Source organism: Spermophilus citellus, assembly GCF_964194105.1.
Source record: "Spermophilus citellus genome assembly, chromosome: 17".
In the NCBI taxonomy this organism is placed as follows: domain Eukaryota; kingdom Metazoa; phylum Chordata; class Mammalia; order Rodentia; family Sciuridae; genus Spermophilus; species Spermophilus citellus.
Window position 1 is genome coordinate 56,913,070 of NC_138199.1, and position 23,923 is coordinate 56,936,992.

The 23,923-nt window shown below is 50.8% G+C and overlaps 1 protein-coding gene across 3 annotated transcripts; it reads right to left on the reverse strand.

Moving 5' to 3' along the window:
- Positions 1–1,569: 1,569 nt before the first annotated feature.
- On the reverse strand, positions 1,570–21,556 carry STAT5A (signal transducer and activator of transcription 5A). 3 transcript variants are annotated; one of them, XM_081271349.1, is made up of 18 exons: positions 21,392–21,553; positions 20,920–21,076; positions 19,584–19,673; positions 16,635–16,809; positions 11,317–11,447; positions 10,956–11,107; positions 10,331–10,486; positions 9,813–9,992; positions 8,159–8,246; positions 7,935–8,057; positions 7,475–7,567; positions 6,557–6,763; positions 5,847–5,941; positions 5,621–5,751; positions 4,791–4,946; positions 4,120–4,174; positions 3,696–3,800; positions 2,492–2,800 (listed from the first exon to the last, which is right to left on the reverse strand). In XM_081271349.1, the coding sequence occupies exons 1-18, from the start codon at positions 21,517–21,519 to the stop codon at positions 2,638–2,640; spliced, it is 2,385 nt and encodes a 794-aa protein (XP_081127475.1). In that variant the 5' UTR covers positions 21,520–21,553; the 3' UTR covers positions 2,492–2,637. The 3 variants fall into 3 exon arrangements, with proteins under 3 accessions (XP_081127477.1, XP_081127475.1, XP_081127476.1); XM_081271350.1 differs by lacking the exon at positions 20,920–21,076 and having other exon boundaries at positions 2,493–2,800; positions 21,392–21,409; XM_081271351.1 differs by lacking the exons at positions 3,696–3,800; positions 4,120–4,174 and having other exon boundaries at positions 1,570–2,800; positions 21,392–21,556.
- Between the last annotated feature and the right edge of the window lie 2,367 nt (positions 21,557–23,923).

Here is a 23,923-nt window from a genome sequence, read left to right on the forward strand (position 1 = left end):
ATTCCAATGTATACTTCCTAGTGTAAAAATTTATATTATTGTGGTTTTTTTTTTTGTATATTGCTGTATCTACTTTAACTTCCAGAAATAAAAATTATATATAGGAACTGTCCAATAGCGTGGCAGCTCCATTTGTGCTGACGAGGCTCCTTTTGCCCTGCTTCTGTCTGGAGGGGTCTTCCACTCAGGCCCAGCTGGGGTAGGAGCAAGAGGGCCTTGGGAGGAAGAGGCCCCAGCTCCAGGACTGAGATTTCCTTCACCTCTCATTCCTGAGGTGATGCCTGGCCCCCCATCTTATGTTAGCCACTAGCCTCCAGGTGAGAGGTAACCCAGGAGCAAAGGGTCATAGTCCAGTGACACAAAGGTGTCAAAGCAGCCCTTTCCCTCTTCTCTTCTCTCCTCCCTCCCAAAGCTGCTGTGTCCTGTCTGGGGTCCGATAAGCTACCTAAAGGGGGGTTGGGGTGTAGATTCCCTCCCAAGGCCTTTGGCTACAGTTTCCCATTATCGCCTTCTCTTCAGTTCACTCAGTGGGAACAACACACAGACATTTCACTAGCTAGTTGCTGTGGGGCCCCTGGGCTGTCAGTGGCGATAATTCAGGGAAAGGCCACCAACACCAGTGCTGGCTCTGCATCAGCATCCCCCCTGCCCCCACTCACGGCCCCAGTGCCATGAAAACAGAGCCAGTGTGAGATACTGCATTTCCCCTGCAGAGATGCAACCAGAGATAGTGTGGCTGGGGCGGGTGGTGGCGCCTGCCTTCTCTCCCACCCCCACCCTCTACCGTCTGCCAGTCTGCTCTGGGCCCCTGCACCTCCCTGGGACAGACTGTAAGCCCCTGCCCCCAACCCTGCTTTGAGTTCTGAATAAACTTGTCCACAGTTCCTTACTCCCCCACCCCACACTCCAAGGCCCCAGCCTCACCTCCTAGACTGACCACAGCTGGGGACTAGGAAGCCTACAGGTGGGAAGCTGGTCCTCTCTCCTCCCTGGCCAGCCTTCCTCACGCCAGAGCGACAGTTGGATGGTGCCACCTGCTGGTCTCTGGGAAGAGGCCAGGGGAGGATGGACTTTCCTACTGGCTCTCAGCTGCCTTGGCCCCAGGAGGGTTGACAATCACCTTGACACTGACCCTCAGATGCCAGCTTCAAGATTGCTCTTAGCAGCAGTAGATAAAAGAGGGGCCTAGAGCTCAGCTCTGCCCATCCTATGGGCCCCCTCCCCCAGTGAGTCCTTCCCCTTCTTTTCTCTAGACCTCAAGCCTCTGTGTTCTTGGGCATGTGTGCCCCCTTACCTAGTGCTGTAGCCCTCTGAGAAGCATTGACAGTATTCTGGGGGCGGTCAGACTCCTAGAGTAGACAGAGAGGGGAGCAGAGTTGCGGTCTCAGACTAAAACTTACAGCATAGACCACATAGGAACGAAACAACTCCAGCTCTAGTGATTGTCATCAGCCAGGGAGACCACCACCAGTCCCCCAAACCAGGAGGAAGACAGAAAATTTATGAAAATATTTTATTCCAAAACACTGTTTACACAAATGTGTGGTCTATGTACAAAGTACAAAAGAATCCATCTTTCTGTCCCCACTTCCCTTCAGAGAGGTTTAAACCTGGGACTCCCAATCTCTGCTGTCAGCTGCCCTGGCTGCATGTCATGTAACCTTGGAGGAGCACTTGAGACTGGAGTTAGGCCTTCTCTGGACATGAGGCCTGTTCCAGATTCCACCTCCTAGCAGAGTGGAGCGGCTCTAACCCTTCACTCTAGACTCCATGGGCCTGCAGCAACTGGGAGGTGGCAGCTTGTCCCTTGCAGTTCCCCTCTCCCCAGGGGATGGCATCAGCCTTGCAAATCTCAGGCCTTCTGTTCACCCACCATGTCCTGAAACAATTTTTTCCTCCTTTCTCATCAGCAAGGTTGCAAACAGAGGCAAGAAAGAAGCCCAGGGCAGGATGGAAAAGGGGATATTGCAGGGAACCCCACAGCCTGGACTCAAGTACAAGAGGCCAAGACACTACGTGCTCAGAGCAGCTCCAATAGCTCTGGTTCAAATGAACCCACTTCACTGTGTTAGGAAATGGCTCCGGCCTAGACATGCTCTCAGAGGGCTCACCAAAAACCTGGAGTCCACATTCACTACATTATGAAATATCAAGAATGAACCTCCTCCTCCCTCTGGAGGGAAAGCATCAGTTAGACCACCATATGTGCATGGGGACAGATGCACATCTGTGTACATATATGCACACAGGCATCAGGAGGACGAAGCTTCTAGCTCAGGAGTAAAACTGCAGCTTAGAACATTTACCTGTCTCCTTTCCTTTTCTGGAATAATTTCACTTAAATAGCTACTAGCAGATACAGGACACGAGAGGAAGAGGTTTGCCTGCAACGAGTACCTACAATGACAGAAGCTCCATCTCTTGCATGAGACAGACAGACCCATTGGGCTCCTGGAGGTCTTGATCTGAACCAAAAGGCCACCACTGCTTCAGCCACTCAAGGGCGAGGCGGGCACACCTCGTACCCAAACGCATGCACACAAAGGCATCAGTACACACAGCAGTGCTGCGACCACAACTGGAACAGAGTCTCCACATTGAATACTGTTTCCAAAGAGAAGCGTGGCATTCAAATATTCATGACAGGGAGCTTCTGGCAGAGGTGAAGAGACCAGCAGGCGGGGAGAGGCGGGGGTCCATACTGTCCATGGGCCTGCGTAAGAGTTCTTCCACGTGCCGGGCGACATCCATGGTCTCATCCAAGTCAAATTCTCCATCCTGATCGAGGACGGGATCCGGGCTGGCGAACAGAAGGATGTCAGGGGAACTGGCATGTCTCTTAGCCCCAAGTCCTCCAGGACAGTCCCCAGCCTGCTTCCCACTCATCCTAGTCTCATGAGGACAGACACAGTTCTGGAGGGACCCCTTCCTCTAGGCTGGATAGCAGTCACTCACTGGTTCTTTGGGATACATCCCACTTCCACTTGCATTTTTTTTTTTTTTTGGTACCCAGGGGTGCTTGACCACTGAGCCACATCCCAGGCCTTTTTTTATATTTTATTTAGAGACGGGGTCTCACTGAGTTGCTCAGGGCCTTGATAAGTTGCTGAGGCTGGCTTTGAACTCAGGATCCTCAGGCTTCAGCCTCCAGAGCCACTGGGATTATAGGCCTGCACCACCGTGCCCAGCTCACTTGAATCTCTTGCTACCTCATAGCATGATCTAGGGAGTCGTTTCCCTCTCCCTGTGCTCATCTGTAAGCGGAGCGGTTGGGTTGATGAACTGCACCCACCTGTGATGCCATTCAATGACCTCATACACATCTTTCACTGAGGACTCACAAAAAGCTTTTAACCAGTCCTCACAGCCTCTTAAGGCAGGTGTTCACTCCATTTTATGGTGTAAGCAACCTGACTGCCATGCCTGTGGCGGTCCCACTGCTGCTTGCTCCTCCCAGGCCACCACAGTGCAGAAAGGATCCATTTTCTACCCTGCTCCCCTCTGATGCACAGCTACCCTGAATCAAACCCTTCCAACAGCCTCACCTGTGTAAAAAACTCTACCCACCCAGGCCTAGCCTGGTGGTTGCAGACCTAGAGGAGCTCCGGATTCCTTGGTCCCACCAGCCCTCCAGGCCTCCAGCCTGAGGCCAGGGCCCAGTTCCTCCCCATAGACCCCAGAAGAACACAACTTACTTCTGTGGGTACACGTTGTAGTGAGCCTGGGGACACACAGACGGGGAGGGGGCCTGGTCCATGTACGTGGCGCTGGTTCCAGCGTCTGTATTTGCGTTCACAAATCTGCAGAGGGAAGCAGAACATGGCCTCCGTTGCCTGGGGGCTGGCTGGCAGCTGACCTGGGCAGGGGCTCTGAGGAAATCTTTAGGTCCTTTCTGAGGTGTACAAGGACAAAGTGTCCCACCGGGCCCAAGGTCCCCAGCTATGGGAATGGAGCCCTGGATGTCAGTCACAGCACAATCAGGTCCAGTCCCTTCCCATGCCAGGGTTGAGCCAGGTTTCCCAGGGGATCAGGGATGTTGGCCCAGGGTTAGGGGTGGCTGTGTCAGGGTGGGGAAGGGAGAGGCAGCAGGAGGCCTGCAGCTGGGCCCTGGACACTTACTCTGGGACCACTTGCTTGATCTGTGGCTTCACATACCCGTCCACCGCCTTGCCCCCTTGACGGAAAGAAAAGCAAGGTCTCTGGGAGATGCACGTGAGTAGAAGCCCAGCCATGCCCTCCGCCTCCTGCCCGCACCACCCTGAGGCCTTCTCAGGATGAGATTTCCCAAGGACTCACAAAAAAACACCTGCTGAGGGTCACCACCCCCTGGCTTTAGTCCCATCTCTGATTCCTTTTCTGGTTTTACTCTCCCTCCTCCTGCTCCCACCCCTGACAAGAGACAGAAACAAGAAGCCGCAGCCCGGGGAGGCTGAAGAGGAGAAACCTGTCCATTTTGCTTCCTACACTCAACTTGGGGGCAGGTTGTGGGGTGGGGTGGGGTGAGAAAGTCAGAGGTCCGTGAGGATGGGAATCATCCCGCTTTCTCCCCCAACCCTGCAAAGTGAGAATTCAGCTTCTTTAGCTTGCCCGAGAAAAAAAAAAAAAAAACTAGTACAAGTTTCACTTCCTCTCCCACAGTTGTGAGCCCTGAGGTCCTCTTCATTGTCCCATGGATCAAAATCTACAGGGGAAACGGCATCTGGTCTCTCCTGGGGAACCCTCACTGCCCAACCCTATGGCTCTGTTCAGGGGCTTGGGAAAGGCCCAGGGGGTCAGGCATCAGGACCCACCTACAACGGGAGTGTAGTACTTGGAGAAGACCTCAGCCTTGGGGCGGTCAGGGAACACGTAGATGAGATAGCTCAGGTCCCCCAGTCGGTCAGCCAGGGATCGGATAGAGAAATCCCGCGTGGTGAATGGTTTCAGGTTCCACAGGTTGCGGTCAGCTGTGAAAGGAACAACCTCATTCCCGCAAGCTACTCCCACAGGAGAAGGTCATGATTGTGAATTTCCTGCCTCAGCTTTCCAAGTCACCGGGATTACAGGTATGAACCACTGCATCTGGCTTTTGGGTTTTTTTCTTTAACTTTTTTTTTTTTTCAGTTGTCAATGGACTTCATTTATTTATATGTGGTGCTGAGAATCGAACCCAGTGCCTCACACAGGTTAGGCAAGTGCTCTACCACTGAACCCCAGCCCCAGCCCTGGCTTATGGGGTTTTCAGGAGGGCTCACAGAGAAACCTGGGTTTTTCCTGTCTCACACTATGACCCCAGCCTGCATGCCTTTTTGCATGGGAAAGCGGACACTGGAACATTCTACTTAGCAAACTGGGCATGTAGACACCAGCAAGGCCAACCATGGCAGAGCAGGGACAGCATGAAACATCTGGGGACCCACTCAGCAGTTCTGGAGTCTGTGGGGCCAGCAATTTTAGGTTCTCCAAGATGAAAAATGCTAGGAAGTGGTTACATTTCCAAGCAACACTCCTCCCATGCTGAGCTTAGTTCCTGCTTTTCCCAGTGGGTGCCTTCTGAGGACACAGGCCTGAAGGAGGATGGGGAGCAAGGACATGGGAGACAGAGCCCCTGGGTAGGAGTGAGGGTGACGTGGGCACTCACGAGAGTCAAACTTCCAGGCAATGGTGATGCCCCCAATTTCCGAGTCGCTGAAGCGCAATAAGAAGGTCCCATCGGGCTTGTTGATGAGCAGGTCATGCGCCTGTTGCTTATTCACAAAACCTAGGATGGCCCTGGGTGCATGGAGCATGTGATGTTACTGCTGGGCCGACAGCTGGTGTCCCCAGGCTGTCCCCCTGCCTCCCGGCTCTGTGATCTTGTTCCTCACCCGTCGTTCCAGTGGGGCTTGTGGTGCTTCTTTAGCACTTCCATCACCCCGTCAAACCACTGCCAGAAGGTGTAGTTCCAGCCTGGCAAGTTCTCCTGAGAGCCCCAGGAAACCCAGAGTCAAGGCTGGGGTCCAAGTCACCCAGAGTGAACTTGCCCCATGCTTCTAGACACAAGGGTCCCACACGACCCCCTGGTGCAGGGTGAACTGTTGTTTGAGACAGGTTCTCGCTTAATTTACTGAGGTTGGCCTCTAACTTGTGATCCTCCTGCCTCAGCCTCCCCAATTGTTGGGATTGCAGGCACATGCCATTTCACCTGGCTTGGGGGTGGGTGCTGTAAAGCACTGTCCAGGCTGGATGGCCTTCCAAGGACATTTCTCCTTCACCCTCTCATGTGACAGATGGGAAACTGAAGCACAGGGGGTCAAACGGGCCTGCAAATTAGTTAACAGATCTAGTACTTGAACCCCAGCCCCAGGTTCCTTCCACCATCCTGCTCCAGCTTGCACAGCTGAGTGCAATTCCTTGTGGCCCCTGTCTGTATTTCCTGGGGTCTAAGCCCCCATCTCTCCTGATTGTAGGAAGAAGTGCTTGGGGGTGGAAGGTGAAGGGTGGGACTCTAGCCCCAGGCATCAGCCTGTCCCTGATGTGGAGAAGTGACAGGACCCCAGTAGTCTCAGGCAGGCAGTTGGAAGCCCAGGTTCCTCACCCTGTTGAACTGGGACCAGGACACTGACATGCTGTTGTAGTCCTCGAGGTGGGCGCTGCTGCTGTTGAACAATTTCTGCGCCAGGAACACGAGGTTCTCCTTGGTCAGGCCGCGGTTGCTCTGCACTTCGGCCTTGAATTTCATGTTGAGAGCTTCACACAGCTGTGGCCACAGCACTTTGTCAGGCACGGCAAATGGCACCCTGCCCTGAGAGGGAGATGGAGAAACGGGAAGAAAAGGCAGATGGAGAGAGCTGGAAATTTTTACACATACACATGACACACAGAGACCAAGAGAGGATGGAGGACAATCCAGAAAGGATACAGAAACACAAGGGGGAAGAGAGGAAGGAGCTGGGCATGTGGGGCGGGGTGGGGGGATGATGACATACATGCCTATAATCCCAGCAGCTCAGGAGGCTGAGGCAGGAGGACCTTGAGTTCAAAGCCAGCCTCAGCAACTTCGAGGTGCTAAGCAACTAACTCAGTGAGACTCTGTCTCTAATAAAATACCAAATAGGGCTGGGGATGGGGATCAGTGGTCGAGTGCCCCTGAGTTCAACCCCTGGTTATCCCCCCCCACAAAAAAATAAAGAAAGGAAGGAAGAAAGAAAACAGGGAGAGGGGGCTTGCAGGATTGGAGACCCAGACCCAGGGATCAGGCATCCCAGCCATAAGGCAAACAAAGTTCAGAGACCAGGGACCAAAGAGCAGGCTCATGGACTTCAGAGAGTCCAGTCCAGAAACCTGGAACTTTGACAGCCCTAGGACAGGCCTGAGAACAGGGCACTTGTTCATCCAGCTTCACTTTGGTTCTGGGGTCAGGACCCCCTTTAGCAGGGGCCCATGGAGTGAAGGCTGACCCTATGGAGAGCTCTGGGGCCCAGGGGGACAATGTGGAAATCCTGTAGGGACTCACCGGCTCAGCAAAGGCATTGTCCCACAGCACAGTGGCGGTGGCATTATGGTCCTGGCTGCCATGAACGATGACAACCACAGGGAGGGACAGGGTCTATGGAAGTCAAAGAAAAGAAAGGTGAAAGGGACTGAGCACCATTTTGCTCTCTGCCCCGACAAAACTCCCAGCCCTCATTCCTTACCCACAATTCCAAGCACAGGCCCTTCCCAACAAATGCTAAGCACAAGCTGACCCAAAACACAAATTTTTTTTTTTTTCTCAGTCCTTGACTAAGTTGCCTGGGCCAGCACCAGGTGATAATACAACAAACAGGTGCCTGCAGAGTGGGATTTCTGACCGCGGGGTGGGACGACTGCACTGAGACTTTAGAGGAGTCAGAGATTTCTGATTTTCCCAAATCAACCAGACAGGTCCCTTACCTCTCTGGGTGACCTATGGGGACGGGTGTGGGGGGCCTCACCTTCACCTGGAACACAAGCTCATTGCTGCCAACACTGAACTGAGACTCAAACAGGACCGTGAACTTCTCCTCTGTCACAGACTCTGCACCCCGTCGGTCAGCGCGCTTGATTCTCTTCAGCGACTGCAGGGCAGGAGGCCAGAAGAGGACAGGGGAGACTTTGGCTGGTTACGAGGATTCAGCCTTGGGCAGACCTTCCCTCTGAGGCCAGGCCCTGTGCTCACCATGTTTCTGAAGTGGGCGCTGAGGGTGCCCGTGGCTTGGTGGTACTCCATGACGCAGCAGTTGTTCAAGATCTCGCCACTGCACTCGCTACAAAGGAGAGGGGTACCCCAAGTTCACACAGGCCCCCGTGAGGACCAACATCCTGTCCACAGCTTGGACTGGCGTTTGACAGCGTTTGGCTCTTGCCAGGAGCCCCTCTCCCCACCCGCTAAGAGTATTCCTTGGTGTCACTCTGGGATATTGTCTTCTCCATCAGTCTGCCAGACCAAGGCAAGGTCTCTAAGGGGGAGGTTGGGTCTCTAGCACCAGGTTAGAAGTTTCTTGGGTCAGGGGCAGATGTGCACTCCTGTAATCCCAGCAGCTCAGGAGGCTGAGGCAGGAGGATCGCAAGTTCAAAGCCAGCCTCAGCAACCTAGCAAGGCCCTAAGCAACTCAGCAAAACCCTGTCTCAAAATAAAAAACTAAAAAGGGTCGAGGATGTGCCTTAGTGGGTTCAATCCCTAGAATCAAATTAGAAAAAAAAAAAAGTTTCTTGAGTACTGACATTGAGATTGAGGTGGGGCTTTCAGGACCTCTGGCAGCTTCTAGTGCAGTTACAATAAAAACCCTGATGACGGCCTACAAGGATCTCCATGATCAACCCCTGCCCTGTTCCCTGGGCTGAGTTCCCCTCCCTTCACTCAGGACAGGCAAATCACGCTGGCCTTGACTGCTGAACAAGGCAGGCTTGGTGCCTACCTCAGGACTTTTGCACTTGCTCTTGTCACTACCCCAAACACTCTTGAGTGCTCATTCAAGTCTTGGCTCAACTGTCTCCACAGAAGACCTTTCTTGACTTGTCTAGTGCTGCTCAACACCCTGCCCTGCTCCCACATCTGAAAGCTATGATATCACTATTTTAATTTTCTCTCACACTTTTTGGTAATACCTTATTTTTAAAAAGTGTGCTATTCTCTGATTCCGCAGCTAACCTGAGAGCTCCTTTACCACACATTCCCTAGATCACAGACTGGGCATTCAGGAAACAGTTTAACTGGGTGATAAAGGACGGGACCAGGTCTCCCATGCAACTCATTCTTTCATTCACCACATAAGTTGTGGGTAGCCTTCCCTGCCCCCTGGGCCCCAACCTTGACCACATGTATTTTCTTTATACTTTTCCTTCAGGACATAGTACAGTTTCTGTGTCTGGAAAAGTCTTTCTTCTCTAGCTCGGGCACTAGCCACCTTTTGTCCCACTGCTAACCTGAGACCACCATCTGCAACATGACCCCCTTCCAGGATGCCCTGAAGGTGCCCCTGGTCACATACACTAGTAATCACTTCTCTGTGTCAGCAGCTTGCTCTGTTAATCAATGGCTGAGGGACCTCATAAGATCAGTCTAGAAACAGCTGTGTCCCTACTGCTCTGCACAGTGAACAGGTCATGTGGCAGCGCAATACTTGATGACCTACTAAGTTCCAGCAACCAGCAAGGCGGAGAAAGTTCTCTGAGAGGGGCCTCCCTGAGTCTACTGTACTTGGGAGCAGAGTGAACCAAGGAGACAGGACCTGTGGGACACAGGCACAGAGGAAGCAAACCTGTTGCCCCAGTACATGGGACCTCCAAAACTCAGCATGGGGAATGCAGGCAGGAGGGACAGGCACACTCACTTGCGGGTGTTCTCGTTCTTGAGCAGGGACTTGGCCTGCTGCTCACTGATGATGGTCGCCTTCACCTGGGGGGGGTTCATGTGCACATTCAGCTTCCCGCCCACCAGCAGGCGCACGGTGGCCGCAAACTTGGTCTGCGTCTTCAGGACCTGAGGGGGCTGCTTCTCAATGATGAATGTGCTGCAGGGGACATGAGTGACCAGACACACGATGAGATCCAGGCGTGGGAGTGGGGGAAGAGTCTCTCTCTGAGGAAAGGGACCTCCCACAGGACTAGCAGGCGAAGGACAACACGAGGCTTCTGTTCCCAGAAAGAAGGGGAAGCCAAGCAGAGGCACCTCCCTCAGTGTCCACACCAGAAACTGGGCCAGGGCCGCCCCAAGCAGCCAGAGCAACTGGAGATGCAGTGGGAGAGGATTCGAGGCACAGCCTGTGGTCTGGATGGCACCTGCGGCCTCCCACATGCCAACCCCAAGAGAACTGCTCTGCCCTGGGCACGGTGGAGAGGCAGCAGTCACCTGGTGACCAGGGCAGAGATGATATCTGTGATGGTGGCATTGACTTCGGCCAGCATCTCCTCCACTGGGCCAGGGATGGGCAGCTGTTGGCAGAGGTGCTCGGCTCTGCGGATCTGCTGCCGGTTCTGCCAGATGATCTCGGCCAACTTCTCACACCTGCGAGGAGTCCCAGGGCCCACATGGGAATGATGGCTTCTTCCCCACCCTGGGACAGAGCCTGGGGGCTCCCAGCCTAGGGAGACCTCCCCCCAACACAGCTGCACCTGCACAGCAAGGACCCACCCAGGATGGCACAGCAATTCCCCACCCCATGGTCCACGGGTACACAGGGCACTCCTGCCTTCCAGAAGTAGAGGATGCACCGGAGGCCACCCTGATTTGGGTCCAATCAGCCCAAGAGTCACTGCATACCAAAGCCCTGTCCCTTTCCCCAACATGTGACTGACTGCGTCCCTGGAGAAATGGAACAGGGAACAAAGTCCATATCTAAACCAGGACACTGGTGAGATGAGGGCTGTCACAAGACAGAAGGAGCCTGCTGCTCAGGCCAAGGCAGGAGGCAGAAGAGGCAGCTGGCAGCACACCCTGAAGCTCTGCCACCCTGCTGCCTCCCCACAGCCCTCACCAGGACTGCAGCACGTCCAGGCTGCCCTCGGGGGGCCCTCCGTTCCCGGCCAGCTGCTGCCGCCGCTTCCACTGGATCAGCTCATCATCCAGGATGATGGTCTGTTGCTTCCGCAGCAGCTGCAGGGTCTTCTGATGCTTCTCGGCCAGCTCCTGTGGGAAGGGGGACAGCAGCCCTTCTGGGCTCCCAGGGAACAGCCCTGCAGGGCCTCCCCTACAATCCCGGGGAGCCAGGCAGGCCCAGCAGTCCCTTCCCTCTCTGACCCCTGCCCTCACAGGACCCCAGAGAAGAGGGTCTGGCCCCCTGCTCTCCCTGGCTCTGTCCCTCCATCCAGTCACCAGAGAAGCAGGATCCTACTCACCACGCGGTACTGCTGCAGTGTCTGTGCCTCCCGCTGCAGCCAGGCCTCCAGGGACACCTGCTTCTGCTGGAGGGCCGTCTCCCGGCTCAGGCGCTCCTGGGGGTTCAGCTGGGCCAGCTGGGCAAACTGAGCTGGAGGAGGAGACACGACACCCACCACCATCACTCCTGGCATCCCCAGGAAGCCCACAGCATTCCCACTCACTTGTTCTGGAGCAAGACCTCCAGGGTCAGACACCCCACTGATGGCAAGTGGGGCTTCCTACCTACAGTCGCCGGTGCCCAAAGATGAACACGCTCCCTCAGAAGGCAGCCTCTGGGCTCTGGTCACTGGCCTCCTGACCCAGCCTCCCTTTTGGGCAGTGGGTGCTCAGGACCCTGCTGGCCCCCAAACCCCTCTGGGAGAACTCTGCAAATCACTTTCTTTCCTGTGTCTCCGCTCCCCACGCGTAAAATGGGAGAATCCTGGCAAATGCTCAGTGCCTTGCCGTGGACTTTAAAGGAATGACGATGCAGAAAATGCTCAAGGAGCAGCCAGGCAGGCCTGAATTCTATGTAGATTGGTCCTTATTGGTGACTGGGGGGTAGGACGAGAATAAAAGAGTGACAGAGACAAGCAGCTGCTGGGTCCCACCCTCATGTGCAGGGGACCTTGTCTGGGAGGCCCTGCTCCCTTATTTTGTCTCATCCCTGAACTGGCAGTGCCTCCCCAGTGGTGAGTCTCACTAGGGGTTGCAAAGCATCTGACATGTCTGTCCAGGGTAGGTCAATGCAAAGGGACGGGGAGAGAAGGGGGTGAGAGGAGGGAGGAAATCAACAGAAGATGGGGACAATACCCAGGGCCTCCAGGACACAATTCAGCAAGATTCCCTTAGAAAGGGAGGGTGGAGGGAGGCATCACCAGCTGCTGGGAATCCCACTGATGGCAAGAATAGGGAGGGAGGGAGGCCTTCCTACCTTTTTCAAAACATCTATGAACAAATCCTTAAGACATGGGTAAAGCAATGGCTGGGGCTGGGGCTCAGTGGTAGACCGCTTGCCTAGTATGCATGAGGCCCTGGGTTTGATCCTGAACAACACATTAAAATAAAATTTATAAAAACCTAAATAAACAAAATATACTAAAAAAAAGAAGAAAAAGAAAAGAAAGAAAGAAAACGAGTAAAGCAAGAACTACCTGAGGATTAATAACCCCAAAACATGCCCACAGTTAAAGCTACCTGCCCACCTCCTCAGCTTGCAAACCTATCCCCCTCTGCAACAAAACAGTCTCCCCAGTGCTGGGATTATTACTCCCTTCCTATAACCCTCTTTATTTATTTATTTTGGTGCTGGGTATTGAACCCAGGGTTGCCTAACCAGTCACATTCCAAGTCCTTTTTATTTTTTGAGACAGAGTCTCACTACATTGCTGAGGCCTTGCTAACTTGTTGAGACTGGCTTTAAACTTGCAATCCTGCCTCAGCCTCCAGAGCCGCTGGGATTACAGGTGTGCGCCACCACGCACAGCTCCAATAACGCTTGTGAACAGTACAGCATCCTTACTCAGACTGAATCAAGAAGATGTGTGTTGGATGTCTTAGTCAAGTTCCTGGCTGGCTTGAGGGCCACATCACATTGACCTAGTCCCTGCCCCAGAGCTGGGACAGACAATAGCAATGCTGGACATCCAGGAAAAACAGAGAACCAGAACTTGGAAATATGGTTCCAATCTCATTGGAAGGTACTGAGTGGGAAGAGTATTACCCTTGCTTGGAACATAGCAGAGGGGCCCGATGGCTCCCCCAGGATCCTGCTGGCCCACAGGAGGGGAAGGGTGGTGGTGATCCCAACACCTGTACCCAGCCTCCCCATGCAAGTGACCCATTTTAGTCTCTCCTGGCCATATGCAGGTGTTTCTGGGAAGGAGGCCAAATGGATCTGAGGTAACTGCTCTCTCCTGGGGACTTGGGCCTTCACTTGCACAACAGATCAATAGTCTGTGTTTGCAATGGTGAGGCAGATAAAACAGACAGAACTGACACCATATACACGGTGGGTGCAAACCTAAACCAGAATCTAAACCTAAACCTACACATGGGCAATTGAAACCCACATCCAGGTTCATAAATCTTGTAATCAAAGAACTTAGGTAGAAACCATAGCCTGAAATCTCCTGTTTCCACTTTATGAAGGAGCTGGGTTTTTTTTTTTTTCTGGGTCAGTATGGGGTGGATTCAGATGGAGGAAGACATGCTAGAAGCATCCTGCCAACATTCATTCAACATTTACGATGTTTCAGTCACTGTGCTGGGTCAGGGTACAGAAAGCACTAATAGGGCAGGGTTAGGAAGAGATGGTAAACAATTAAAATTGAGTTCTGGAAAAAATTAAAGGAGTAAAAAAAAAAAGCCAAAATGAGGAACAGAGGAATAGATACTTAACAGGACATAACAGAAAACAAATATTAAAATGTCAGTCCTCATTGAAGGGAGATCAGTAAAGAAAAGGGACCAGGGGAGGGAGGAGGAAAGGGGAAGAGAAAAATACTGGGAAATTATATTGGCCAAATTATATTGTTGTACTGTGTGCATGTTCAAATATCTCACAACAAATCCCACTATTATGTAAAACTAAATGCACCAATAAAAAATATGGAAAAAAGTAAAAATAAGATGTCAGACCTTCATACAAATACACTAATTATTACATTAAATGTTAACGGACAAAACATCTTAATTAAAAGCAGAGATTGTCAGAATAAGCAAAACTCAACAATATGCCCTTTGTATTACAAAATCTTTAAAAAGCCTGAATAAGGCTGGGGCTGGTGGCTCAGGGGTAGAGTGCGTGCCTAGCATGCATGAGGCACTGGGTTTGATCCCCCAGCATGAAATAATAATAAACAAATAAATAAAGTATTGTGTCCATCTACAACTAAAAAAATGTTAAAAAGGCCTGGATAAAAATGTGCTAATGGAAATACAGAAAAAGAAGGCTGAAATAGTTATATTAATATCTTATGAAGTGAGCTTCAAAACAAAGAATATCAGAAGAAAATAAGAGAGACATTTCATAATGATTATGTAATTGCTCAGAAAATTATAATAATTATAAATGTATCTATATCAGAATACATAAACCTACAAAATGAATTGAAAAGTAGACAATTCCACAGTTGTAATAGGAGATTTGATTGCTCTCTTTTAGCAACCAATAAAACAATTAGGCAAAACCCCAAAACAACAAAGACCATGATCAGTGATTCTCAAAGTGTAGTCAAGAGAACCTCTGATGGTTCCTGAGACCCTTATAGGATATCCACAAAATCAAAAATTTTTTCATAAGTTCATAAGATCTTATTTTACTTTTTCACCCTAATATTTTTATAAGTATACTGTGAAATTTTCTAGAGGTTACAAGATACTACAACAAATTGAAAGCAAGACCCAGCTGTGTTTTATTTAACCTACCCTGAAGAGATTTGCAAACACAGTTATCCATCATTTAAGAATGAGGACACATTCTGAGAAATGTGTCATTAGACGATATTTTCATTCTAAGAACATCAAGAGGTATCATTTTTGTTCATTGTAAAAGCGTACTTACACAAACCTAGACAGTATAGCCTACCACACATGTAGGGTATGAGGTAGATAACAGCATACATATGGCTAATTGCTGATAGAAATATTTTTATACAGCACATGACTATATGCAAAGCAATTCAGCTTTTCTCACTAAATTTTGTTTCAGAAAACATAGATGTTGTACATATTTGGTAGTCTGTTTTTGTAAAATTTTACCTTTTATGCTAATGTTATTATTATTATTATTATTCTATTTTATTTTTTGGTGTTACTAGGGATTGAATTTGGGGCATAACATTTGCTAGGCAAGCAGTGTGCCACTGAGCTACATTCTAGCCCTTTTTAAAAAACTTTATTTTGAGACAGGGTCTCACTAAATTGCCTCGGTTGGCCTCAAACTTGCAATCTGCCTCAGTGTCTAGAGTATCCTGGATTACAGGCAAAGTCCCTACTCACTGTACCATGCATATTGTTGCTATTTTTAAAGGAAGCAACTACAGAATACACATCCTCTTCACATACATAGGATGCATTCATTAAAATCAAGTATATGATAGGCCATAAAAAAAGTCTCAATAAATTTATAAGAACTGAGACCATATAGAGCATGTTCTCTGATCACAGTGGAATCAATAACAAGACAATATGGAAATCAGTCACAACATGACACCAATATGACACCCAAAATAGTTGGAAATTAAATAATATACTTCTAAATATCACACAAGGTAAAAGAATTAATCACAAGAGAAATTAGAAAAGTTTCAAAGTGAATGATAGCAATACACAGTATATCTAAAGTTATGAGGTACAGCTAAAGCAGTAATGAGAGGAAAAATCATATCTTTAAACCTTTTTCTATATGTGTGATGTATATACACATAATCTATATACATTAAAATATACATATATGCATGTTTATGTGTGTGTGTGTTTGTGGTGTGTGTGTGTGTATGTGTGTGTGTGTGTGTGTGTGTATGGAAGAAAGATTTAAAATCAATGACCTGTTTCTACCTCAAAAGCCAGAAGGAGAAAGATGAAGGGAAATGTTAGTACAACTCTTCTTGTTCTCTCTAGAATGGAGTGGTACATCTCTAGGGTCAGTCTAGAGTGAGTGACAAATGCGCCATGTCTTAAACTGCCTCAAATTGTTCATTCCTTCTAAGTCAATTTTTCTTTCCCTGAACTGTTATCATGACAGCCACTGGCAAACTATAGCCCTAGGATAGAGAGAATTTTTCAATGTTACCCTACCCCAGGTCCACAACCTGTGAGCCACTCCTGAAGTACCTCCCCCTAGCCTGCCTCAACCAAGAAATTCCCCTCCCATGTCCTCTCTCTGGTTAAGACACACTTTGCCCATATCTCTCCATTTGTTTAGATAGTCTCTGAATACCTACAATTAGCTTAGTAAGACAGGGATTCTATAACATAGCTGTAGTTGAGACCAAGTTCTATAAATTATAGGCACCCTAGGCTAAGCCATTTGTTCTCTTTGAAACTCTCTGTACCATCTGAAAAATAGGAACAACACAGCTATCTCCTACTCTACAAGCTTGTCATAAACGCTGAATTGAATCACACATGCAAAAGGCCTAGCCTAGAATCTAGTCTTTGGCAGGGAGCCATGACTTTGGGCAAGGTCCTGGAGAGATGGGCACTGACCCTGCCCCTACCCTGCTCACAGAATGTTCCTCACTCCCACACCAGGGACATGCACGGTTCCCTTGCCCCACAACCTCTTCCTCACCTTGGAGCCTCAGGCTCTCCTGGTACTGGATGATGAAGTATTCCTGGGTCTGCTGCAGCTTCTTCAGCTCATTCTCTGTGTCCTGTGTGACCAGTCGCAGCTCTTCAAAGGTCTGGTTGATCTGAAGGTGCTTCTGGGACATGGCGTCAACCAGGATCCCGGCAGGAGAGCTGCACTAGAGACAAATTGAGGGGAAGTCACAAGTGACGAGGAGTAGAGTGCTGGGCAGAGAAGAGGGGAGAAAACCTCGGGCCTTGGGGAACGCTAATGCTATGACCCCAAACTCCAAACCTGGGGTGAGAAGGGTCGCCTGAGTCAGAAAGACAGTCATTTTCCAGAAAGGAGAAAGAAAGAAGAGAAACAAGTGGGGTAGATAATGGCATCTTCATAGAAGAAATTTCTATTTCAGAACAAGCCTCCGCCAGTGTATCCCAAAGAGGGTTCACTGAATTTCCTTTGGAGAAACGTCAACTCTGCAGGCCAGATGTCAACTGGGTCTTCTACTGATGGGGACAACTCCGTATTCCAGGTTTATTCACTGAGCTAATCTAGAAGTGCTGAAGCTTCAGAGCATGGTATGGCTTGTGAACACACACCATCCACACTGCACCCGAGACCTTCCTATGACTCAAGGAAGAGCGAGGAGACCAAACTTCAAACAGGTGGTATCCTGGGGACACCAAAATGAAGTTATCAGGGGTATACCAAGAAGGCCTCCTTGGACCTCAGCGATCCTTTAACACTTAACTGAATTCACAGACTTTCCAATGAAATGTTCTCAGAAAAAAAATCCAAACTCTTTTGTATAGTTTCAGCCAGCTTAGAGGATAGCCTTTACCTTCCTCTACCCAGATCCCCTGCTGCCTGACTACACCAGCAACCTGGACTTTCTATCTCTGTTCCTTGAATACAAAAGCACGTACCTGCCTCAGGGCCTTTGCCTTTGCTGTTCCATCAGTCTAGAACATTCTGACACCAAATCCTTCTGAGGCAAGTCCTTTAACTCATTCCTTTTCAGAGGGGCCTTCCCTGTGGGGCCAATTTACAGCAACACTACTTTCTTTCTTTCTTTGGTCCTGGAGATTGAACTCAGGGGAACTTAACCACTGAGCTACATCCCGGCCCTTTTTTGAATTTTATTTAGAGACAGGGTCTCACTGAGTTGCTTGTGTCTCTCTAAGCTGCTGAGGCTGGCTTTGAACTCAAGATCCTCCTGTCTCAGCCTCCTGCATCACAGGGATTACAGACATGTGCCATTAAGCCTGGTAGCAGCACGATTCTTATCTGAAAGTGCCTTTTACTTGTATTTTCACTTTTTGCTAGTCTGTTTTCTTGCATAAGGATGTGAGTTTCCTCAAGTGCTATGACCTCTCTGTCCCTGAGGCTTTGAACTCCAGTTTGATGGAAGGGAGAAGGACTGTGCCCCTGATGTGACCACACCAGTACTTCAGACACGCGTTTCTCAATCAGGGCTGCATCCTTTCTATGTCCACAGGTAGCTCTGTGATTATAAGTTCAGGACACAAGTGTTGTATTGCAAGACCCTCTGTAACCTGGCCTCTGCTCCCTCTCCAACTTTACCCATTTACTCCCCAGCTGGCTCCCTTCTCCTCAGCTACACTGGCTACTTGCAAGACTTCAAATGTGACTCCATGGCTGAAGCCTTCTTTCCCTCCCATCTGCTGTTACTCCGAACCATAAAACTCATCCTTCCTCCCTTCCTCCTTCTTGCCCCACCCCTTCCTCAAGACACTGCCCTGCCAGCTGCCTCAATCTGAAATGGCACTTTTCCCATATATGTCCCCTTAGCACTTGGCTCACCTCTGGAGAATCTGTCTTTGCTGGGACTCCTTGTGGGCAGGGACAAAGCCTTTATCTGTTTCTCCTGTCCCAGCCCAGCATCAGACACATAGTAGGACCTCAATAAACATCTACTGAGTGAACTGTAAAATCCCTGCAATAGGTGTCCATAACATAAATAAATAATAAATAAATAATACCACTGTGATTCATGCACTGCCCTAAGGTCTTTCATTACGTCACTTTACAAAATTAATTTTGCTTTACTGCAGACAATACAGGATTTTCCATTGTCCATGCAGATGTTTGCTGCCGTTAGATTTTAGAAGGTGAGGGGCTGGGGATATAGCTCAGTTGGTAGAGGGCTTGCCTCACATGCATAAGGCCCTGGGTTCAATCCCCAGCACCACAAAAAAAAAAAAAAAAAGAAAAAAAAGAAAAAAAAAAAGATTTCAGAAAGTGGAGATAGGTCTCCCTCCTGCTCCCTGGGTCTTGCTTTTCTTAGCCTGCCTGTCTTCCATCTTCTAAACCTTGCCTTTGGTGTTCCTCACAGACACCAGCAGGGTACCATTTCTTATTTTGGTCCCAGTCCTATTTATTGAATATCAAATCTTTTTCCCTGGTGATTTGTAATGCCATCTCTGACAAAGAGGTAGTTTGCAGGTGTGTGTGTGCATGCATGCATATGTGTTTAGGTTTCCTCTTTTGTTTCATTGGTCGGTTTGTCCAACCTTGACACACATGGTATTTCATTTAGTTGTCATAATAACCCTATAAGGTAGGTACACCTATTTTACAATGGAAGGGATCTGGGGATGTGCTCAATGGTAGAGTGCTTGCACAGCATACATGATGGCGTGGGTTCAATACCTAGCACTATGAAGAAAAGAGAGAAAAAAGAAGAAAAAGAGATTCAGAGAGGTTAAGTAACTTGCTCAAGACACAAGACTGGTAAATGGTTGAGCCGAGGACTGAACCCGGGGTCACTCCACACCACATGCAGCACTGCCTCTCACATTTGCCCAAGTCTCCTATTTCTTTGGTGTTCTCCACATGCCGGAGTTTTGCAAAAACACAGTGTGTCAGGGGAGGAGGGCATGAGGTGGCAGGACTCACCAGCTCCTCTTCCCACACCCCCAGGGCACTCACATTGTTGGCTTCTCGGACCAGCCTCTGTTCATTGTACAGAATGTGCCGGATGCAGCGGACCAGTTCCATGGGGCAACGGTCATATGTGTTCTGAAAGAAGGCAATGGCAGCCACCAGTGGTCACCCTCTGCTCCAATCATGCAGATCCCCGCCACCTCTGCCCCTTCTTCTCCTTCAGCCCCTGCCTCAGCTTTTCCCAGGAAGCCCCAGGAGCCATCATTAGATACCTCTATCTCTCTTTTATTCCTGATAAATCTTTTTCTTTGGTTTGCAGTGACAGAAAACCCAGTTTACAAAGCACTTTTTTTTTTAAAGAGAGAGTGAGAGAGGAGAGAGAGTGAGAGAGAATTTTTAATATTTATTTTCAGTTCTCGGCGGACACAACATCTTTTGTTGGTATGTGGTGCTGAGGATCGAACCCGGGCCGCACGCATGCGAGGCAAGCGCGCTACCGCTTGAGCCACATCCCCAGCCCAAAGCACTTTCAATCTAACATTTCCTTTGACTTTCACAGCATGGAAACTCTATGACATAAAGAAATTATTATCCCCTTTTATGAACAAGAAAACTGATATTCAGAGAGGCTAAGTACTTGTCCAGAGTCAAATAAATGAGAGAGTAGATGACTCAAGGCCCAGAGCATCCACTGCCAATGTCAAGGTACTTTCTACCATACGCCTGCCCCTGGGTTCCTATTTTGTTTCCCCTCAGGTTTCTCCTGTTTCCTTCCCCTTCTGGGATGGACTCTCATTTCCCTGGTACTCTGGATTTAAGAGGGGTTCTCTAAGAAAAACAAAGGGAGTTCCAATAAATGCTTGACCATGATTACCACCCACACCCCTTTCCTGCTTTACAAAACATCCTTCTCTTCCTCCATACTCCCCCCAGAGGCTACATCTTTCTTCCAACCCTTAATTCAAAGCCCTTTTATCCAGTTCTTGCCTCCCAGGCGACTCTGTTCTTCAGCAACTGTCCCACCTATAATAAAAAGAGCCCCAAGAGAGATGCCTCCTTCCCTATTTCTAGAATCTGCCAGCCTTCCTTTCTCTAGCAAAGGTATCCTGACTCTGTCTCCTCCATCCCTTCTGTTTGATCTGTCCACAATGCGGGTTCACTCATTGCACACACACTCCTACCTCTTGCTTTGTAATAAGTTAAGGGAACCCAACAGGTCTGACTTAGAAAGAGGGGGTGGGGGAAATTGAAGAAAAGTTGCCACTAAGCTCCTGGTCACATGGTGAGTCAGTGGCCAGGCCAGCAAAACCCCCAGAGGTTCTGATGCTAAAATAAGAAGGCAGACGTGCCTCCCTGCCGGTGACCTGGTGTTCACACCCACCTGGAGCTGCGTGGCATAGTGCCCCAGCTTGATCTTCAGCAAAAACCCATCTTCCCCCACCTGGTGCTCCGCCTTCTTCTGCAGCTCTTGCACCAGACCCTCCAGGAGCTGGGCGGCTTGGGCACGGTCCTGGGGATTGTCCAGGTCAATGGCATCCCTGGGGGCAGAGCAGGGGGGCGGGGGGGGGGGGCTTACTGTGGCACCTCCTTGGGCAAGGAGGTCAGGCACTAAAAGTGTGACATGGAAATTCCAGGCTCTTAACTAAAGGGTGTTCCAGGGCCCACAGAACTTGTTCCTAGCAGCTTAGAATTTAGAAACATTCTCTGTCCCCTCGGAGGCTCCAATTTCCCTGTTCCCCTTTCCCAGGGACACCGCCCCTTCCGCAGAGAAGAGACAGGACCAGCAGAGTCACAAGAAACTATAAAGAGGAGATCTAGAGACCAAGGAGACCTGGATGGTAGAGACGTCCTACCATGGCTGGCTTTCAATCCACTGTGCCAAGTAGTGCCGGACCTCGATGGGGAAGTGCTGGCCATACAGCACCTGCATCTGGCGCAGTGCATCTCCCTGCAGCTGCTGGGCCTGAATCCAGCCCGCCATGGCCCTTCACCTAGGGCAAACAGAGGGCTTAAGAGGTGCCTCCTACAGCAGGGACCCGACCAGCCCTCTCATGCCCACCGGAGATCGACAGTCTCCCCCAGACACACTTTTCCTGTGAGGGAAGAAAAGACAGTAAGGAGGGGAAGACCGCCCTTCCCCTCCAACAAGGAACCCGCTGAGGTTTGGGGTGGGGTATGGAGAGGCAGGTGCCCTCCTCCTCTTCCTCTCCCCTCACCCTACTGGGGCTTCCCCAGAGTGGGGGGGACAGCTTAGAAACTGAAAGAGAAACTTGACAGCAGAGGCCCATAGGCCCTTAGGAGAGGGCTGCAAAAACCCCCCTCCCTGCCTTGGACCCTGACTCTTAATTTCTAAAGGGGAGATGCTCCAAGTTCAAAATTAGGGCAACGCAGTATTTGCCACTCGACAGCCCGGTCCCTTCAGGCACGCGGCTGAGGCTGTCAAAGAGAACGGGTTGGGGAGATGGACACTGGTCTCTGGCATGCCCCTCGGTTGTGCTCCAGTGACACCCTCTCTCCGGGTCCGGCCCGACAGCGCTCTCCTCCACTGCGTGCCAGGACAGTGCCCACGGGGGACCGCTTCCCTTCATCTTGGCGACTGGTCCCTCGTCCCTCTTCCGCTCTACACTCTGCACGAAACTCCCTCTTCAAGCCGGAGCGATCTCTGCTTGGTTCCCAGCCGTCGGGCTCCAGGGTGGCTGGTGCCTGGTGCCTGGGTGCCCGCCGGGCCAACAGTCGCGTGGCCCTCCCAGCACGCCGCCCGGGCCGCGCCGCTGGCCACCCACCTGGTGGGGCCTGAGCCCTCCGGCGGCGAGCTCGGCTCTGCGCCCGCGGCTCCTGCTCGGGGTCCGGACTCCCGGGGGAGGCGGCAGCGGTGGCGGTGGCGGCGGCGGCGGCGGCTGTTACTACAGGAAGGAGCAGAGAGCAGCGATTTCCTCCTCAAAGGTCAGCTGCCTCTGATAGACCATACACAGCGCGCGAGCGCTCGCCAGCACCCCTCCCAGCCCCTGTCGCTCCCTCTCTGCCTCCGCCCTCGGTCGCCGGCTCCGGGCGAGTGCGCAGCGGCGGCGGCCGGAGAGGCGGCCGGAGAGGCGGGGCGGCGCCGCGCGTGGGGGCTGCCCCGACGGCTGGGTCCCCCGGGAATCCCAGCCAGCCCTCGCCGGCGGCTCGACGGGAGCGTCCCGGCCCTGGTGGGCAAGAAGCGCTGGACAGCTTGGGAGGGAAATCCCGGGCTCTGAAAATCCCAAACCAGAGCTTCAGTTTTCTCATTCGCAGAAGGGGTGGAGGGAAGGGTGGACTAGCTGGGGATGACCCCCAGCTCGGGCAAGTGTCATCCTTTGAGTTTCTAGATTGAAAAGGGTGTGTGTGTGTGTGTGTGTGTGTGTGTGTGTGTGTTGTGTGTTGTGTGTTTTCATGTAGGTTTGAGGCCACAGCTTTTGTGACCTCAAAGGTAAAACTTAAGAGAGGGAAAGGACTGGGGATTCCGGAGAAACCAACCTCACTACCACCGCCTCCTCTCCTTCCTCCTTCCATTACTCCCACCGTCTGAACTCTCTGGTGAAGAAGCACCAGACAAGAACCTTGGCAATCATATGATTCAGTCCTCTGCCCCCCACCTCCTGAACTTTGTAGGTAAGAAATGTAAGTCCAGGGAGGAAAAGGGGGTTGCCCAGGAACACACAGTGCGTACAGGGCCTAACCCAATCTGACATAACCCAATCTGCCCCTCCATTCTCCCCAGCCAGGTCACATCTGAGGCTGGCCCTAGCTTTGAAAAGACCCAGGGAGGTGGTCTTGAATCTTGACAACCTTGCATCTGCCTACATGCCTTGCCACAGCAGTGAATCTCTTCCCTAGACCCTTGCCTAGGTCACAATCCCCTTCCCCAAGGGTCTCCCCGCCCCCCACAAGGCCTGAGGAGTTGGGTAAGGCTATCCTGGAAGCTTTCCATCCCCTTTGCCCAGCTTCCCTCTCTTCTGGGCCTCCTCTCTGCCTGGCATTTGGTTTTGGCAGTACCAAAGGAGGGGCCAGCCTGGCTGCCCACTCATGGCCCAGCTGAGCCAAGGCCCAGTGTCCTGGGGGAATAATTCTCATTTGCCTCCTCCCTCCCTAATTCCTTCTTGGATCTGCCCTTTTCTCTCCATTCCTCACTCCTACTCCCCCCTTCTTGTCCCTCACTATCTCCCTCTGTTTCTTTTTCTCTTTCTTTCTTTTCTTTTCTTTTTTTTTTTTTTTTTTTTTTTTTACTTCAGAGGAAAAAAAAACAAGTTTTTCTGCAGAAGTTGAAATGTCTGGGTTCTCCCCGCCTTCCATGTGTGGCCACAGTGACTTAGTTGGCAGAATCACGAGGAAAGGAATTGAAAACTGAAAGGGAGCACATGGAGGAT

What these genes read in the sequence shown, in the direction of transcription:
- STAT5A (XM_081271349.1), bottom strand. Translation starts at nt 21,519, where the DNA reads ATGGCGGGCTGGATTCAGGCCCAGCAGCTGCAGGGAGATGCACTGCGC. An exon ending in CTGGACGTGCTGCAGTCCTG is followed by an intron (nt 10,487 to 10,955) that starts GTGAGGGCTGTG and finishes GACTCCTCGCAG; the next exon opens with GTGTGAGAAGTTGGCCGAGA. An exon ending in AGCTTGTGTTCCAGGTGAAG is followed by an intron (nt 7,568 to 7,934) that starts GTGAGGCCCCCC and finishes TGACTTCCATAG; the next exon opens with ACCCTGTCCCTCCCTGTGGT.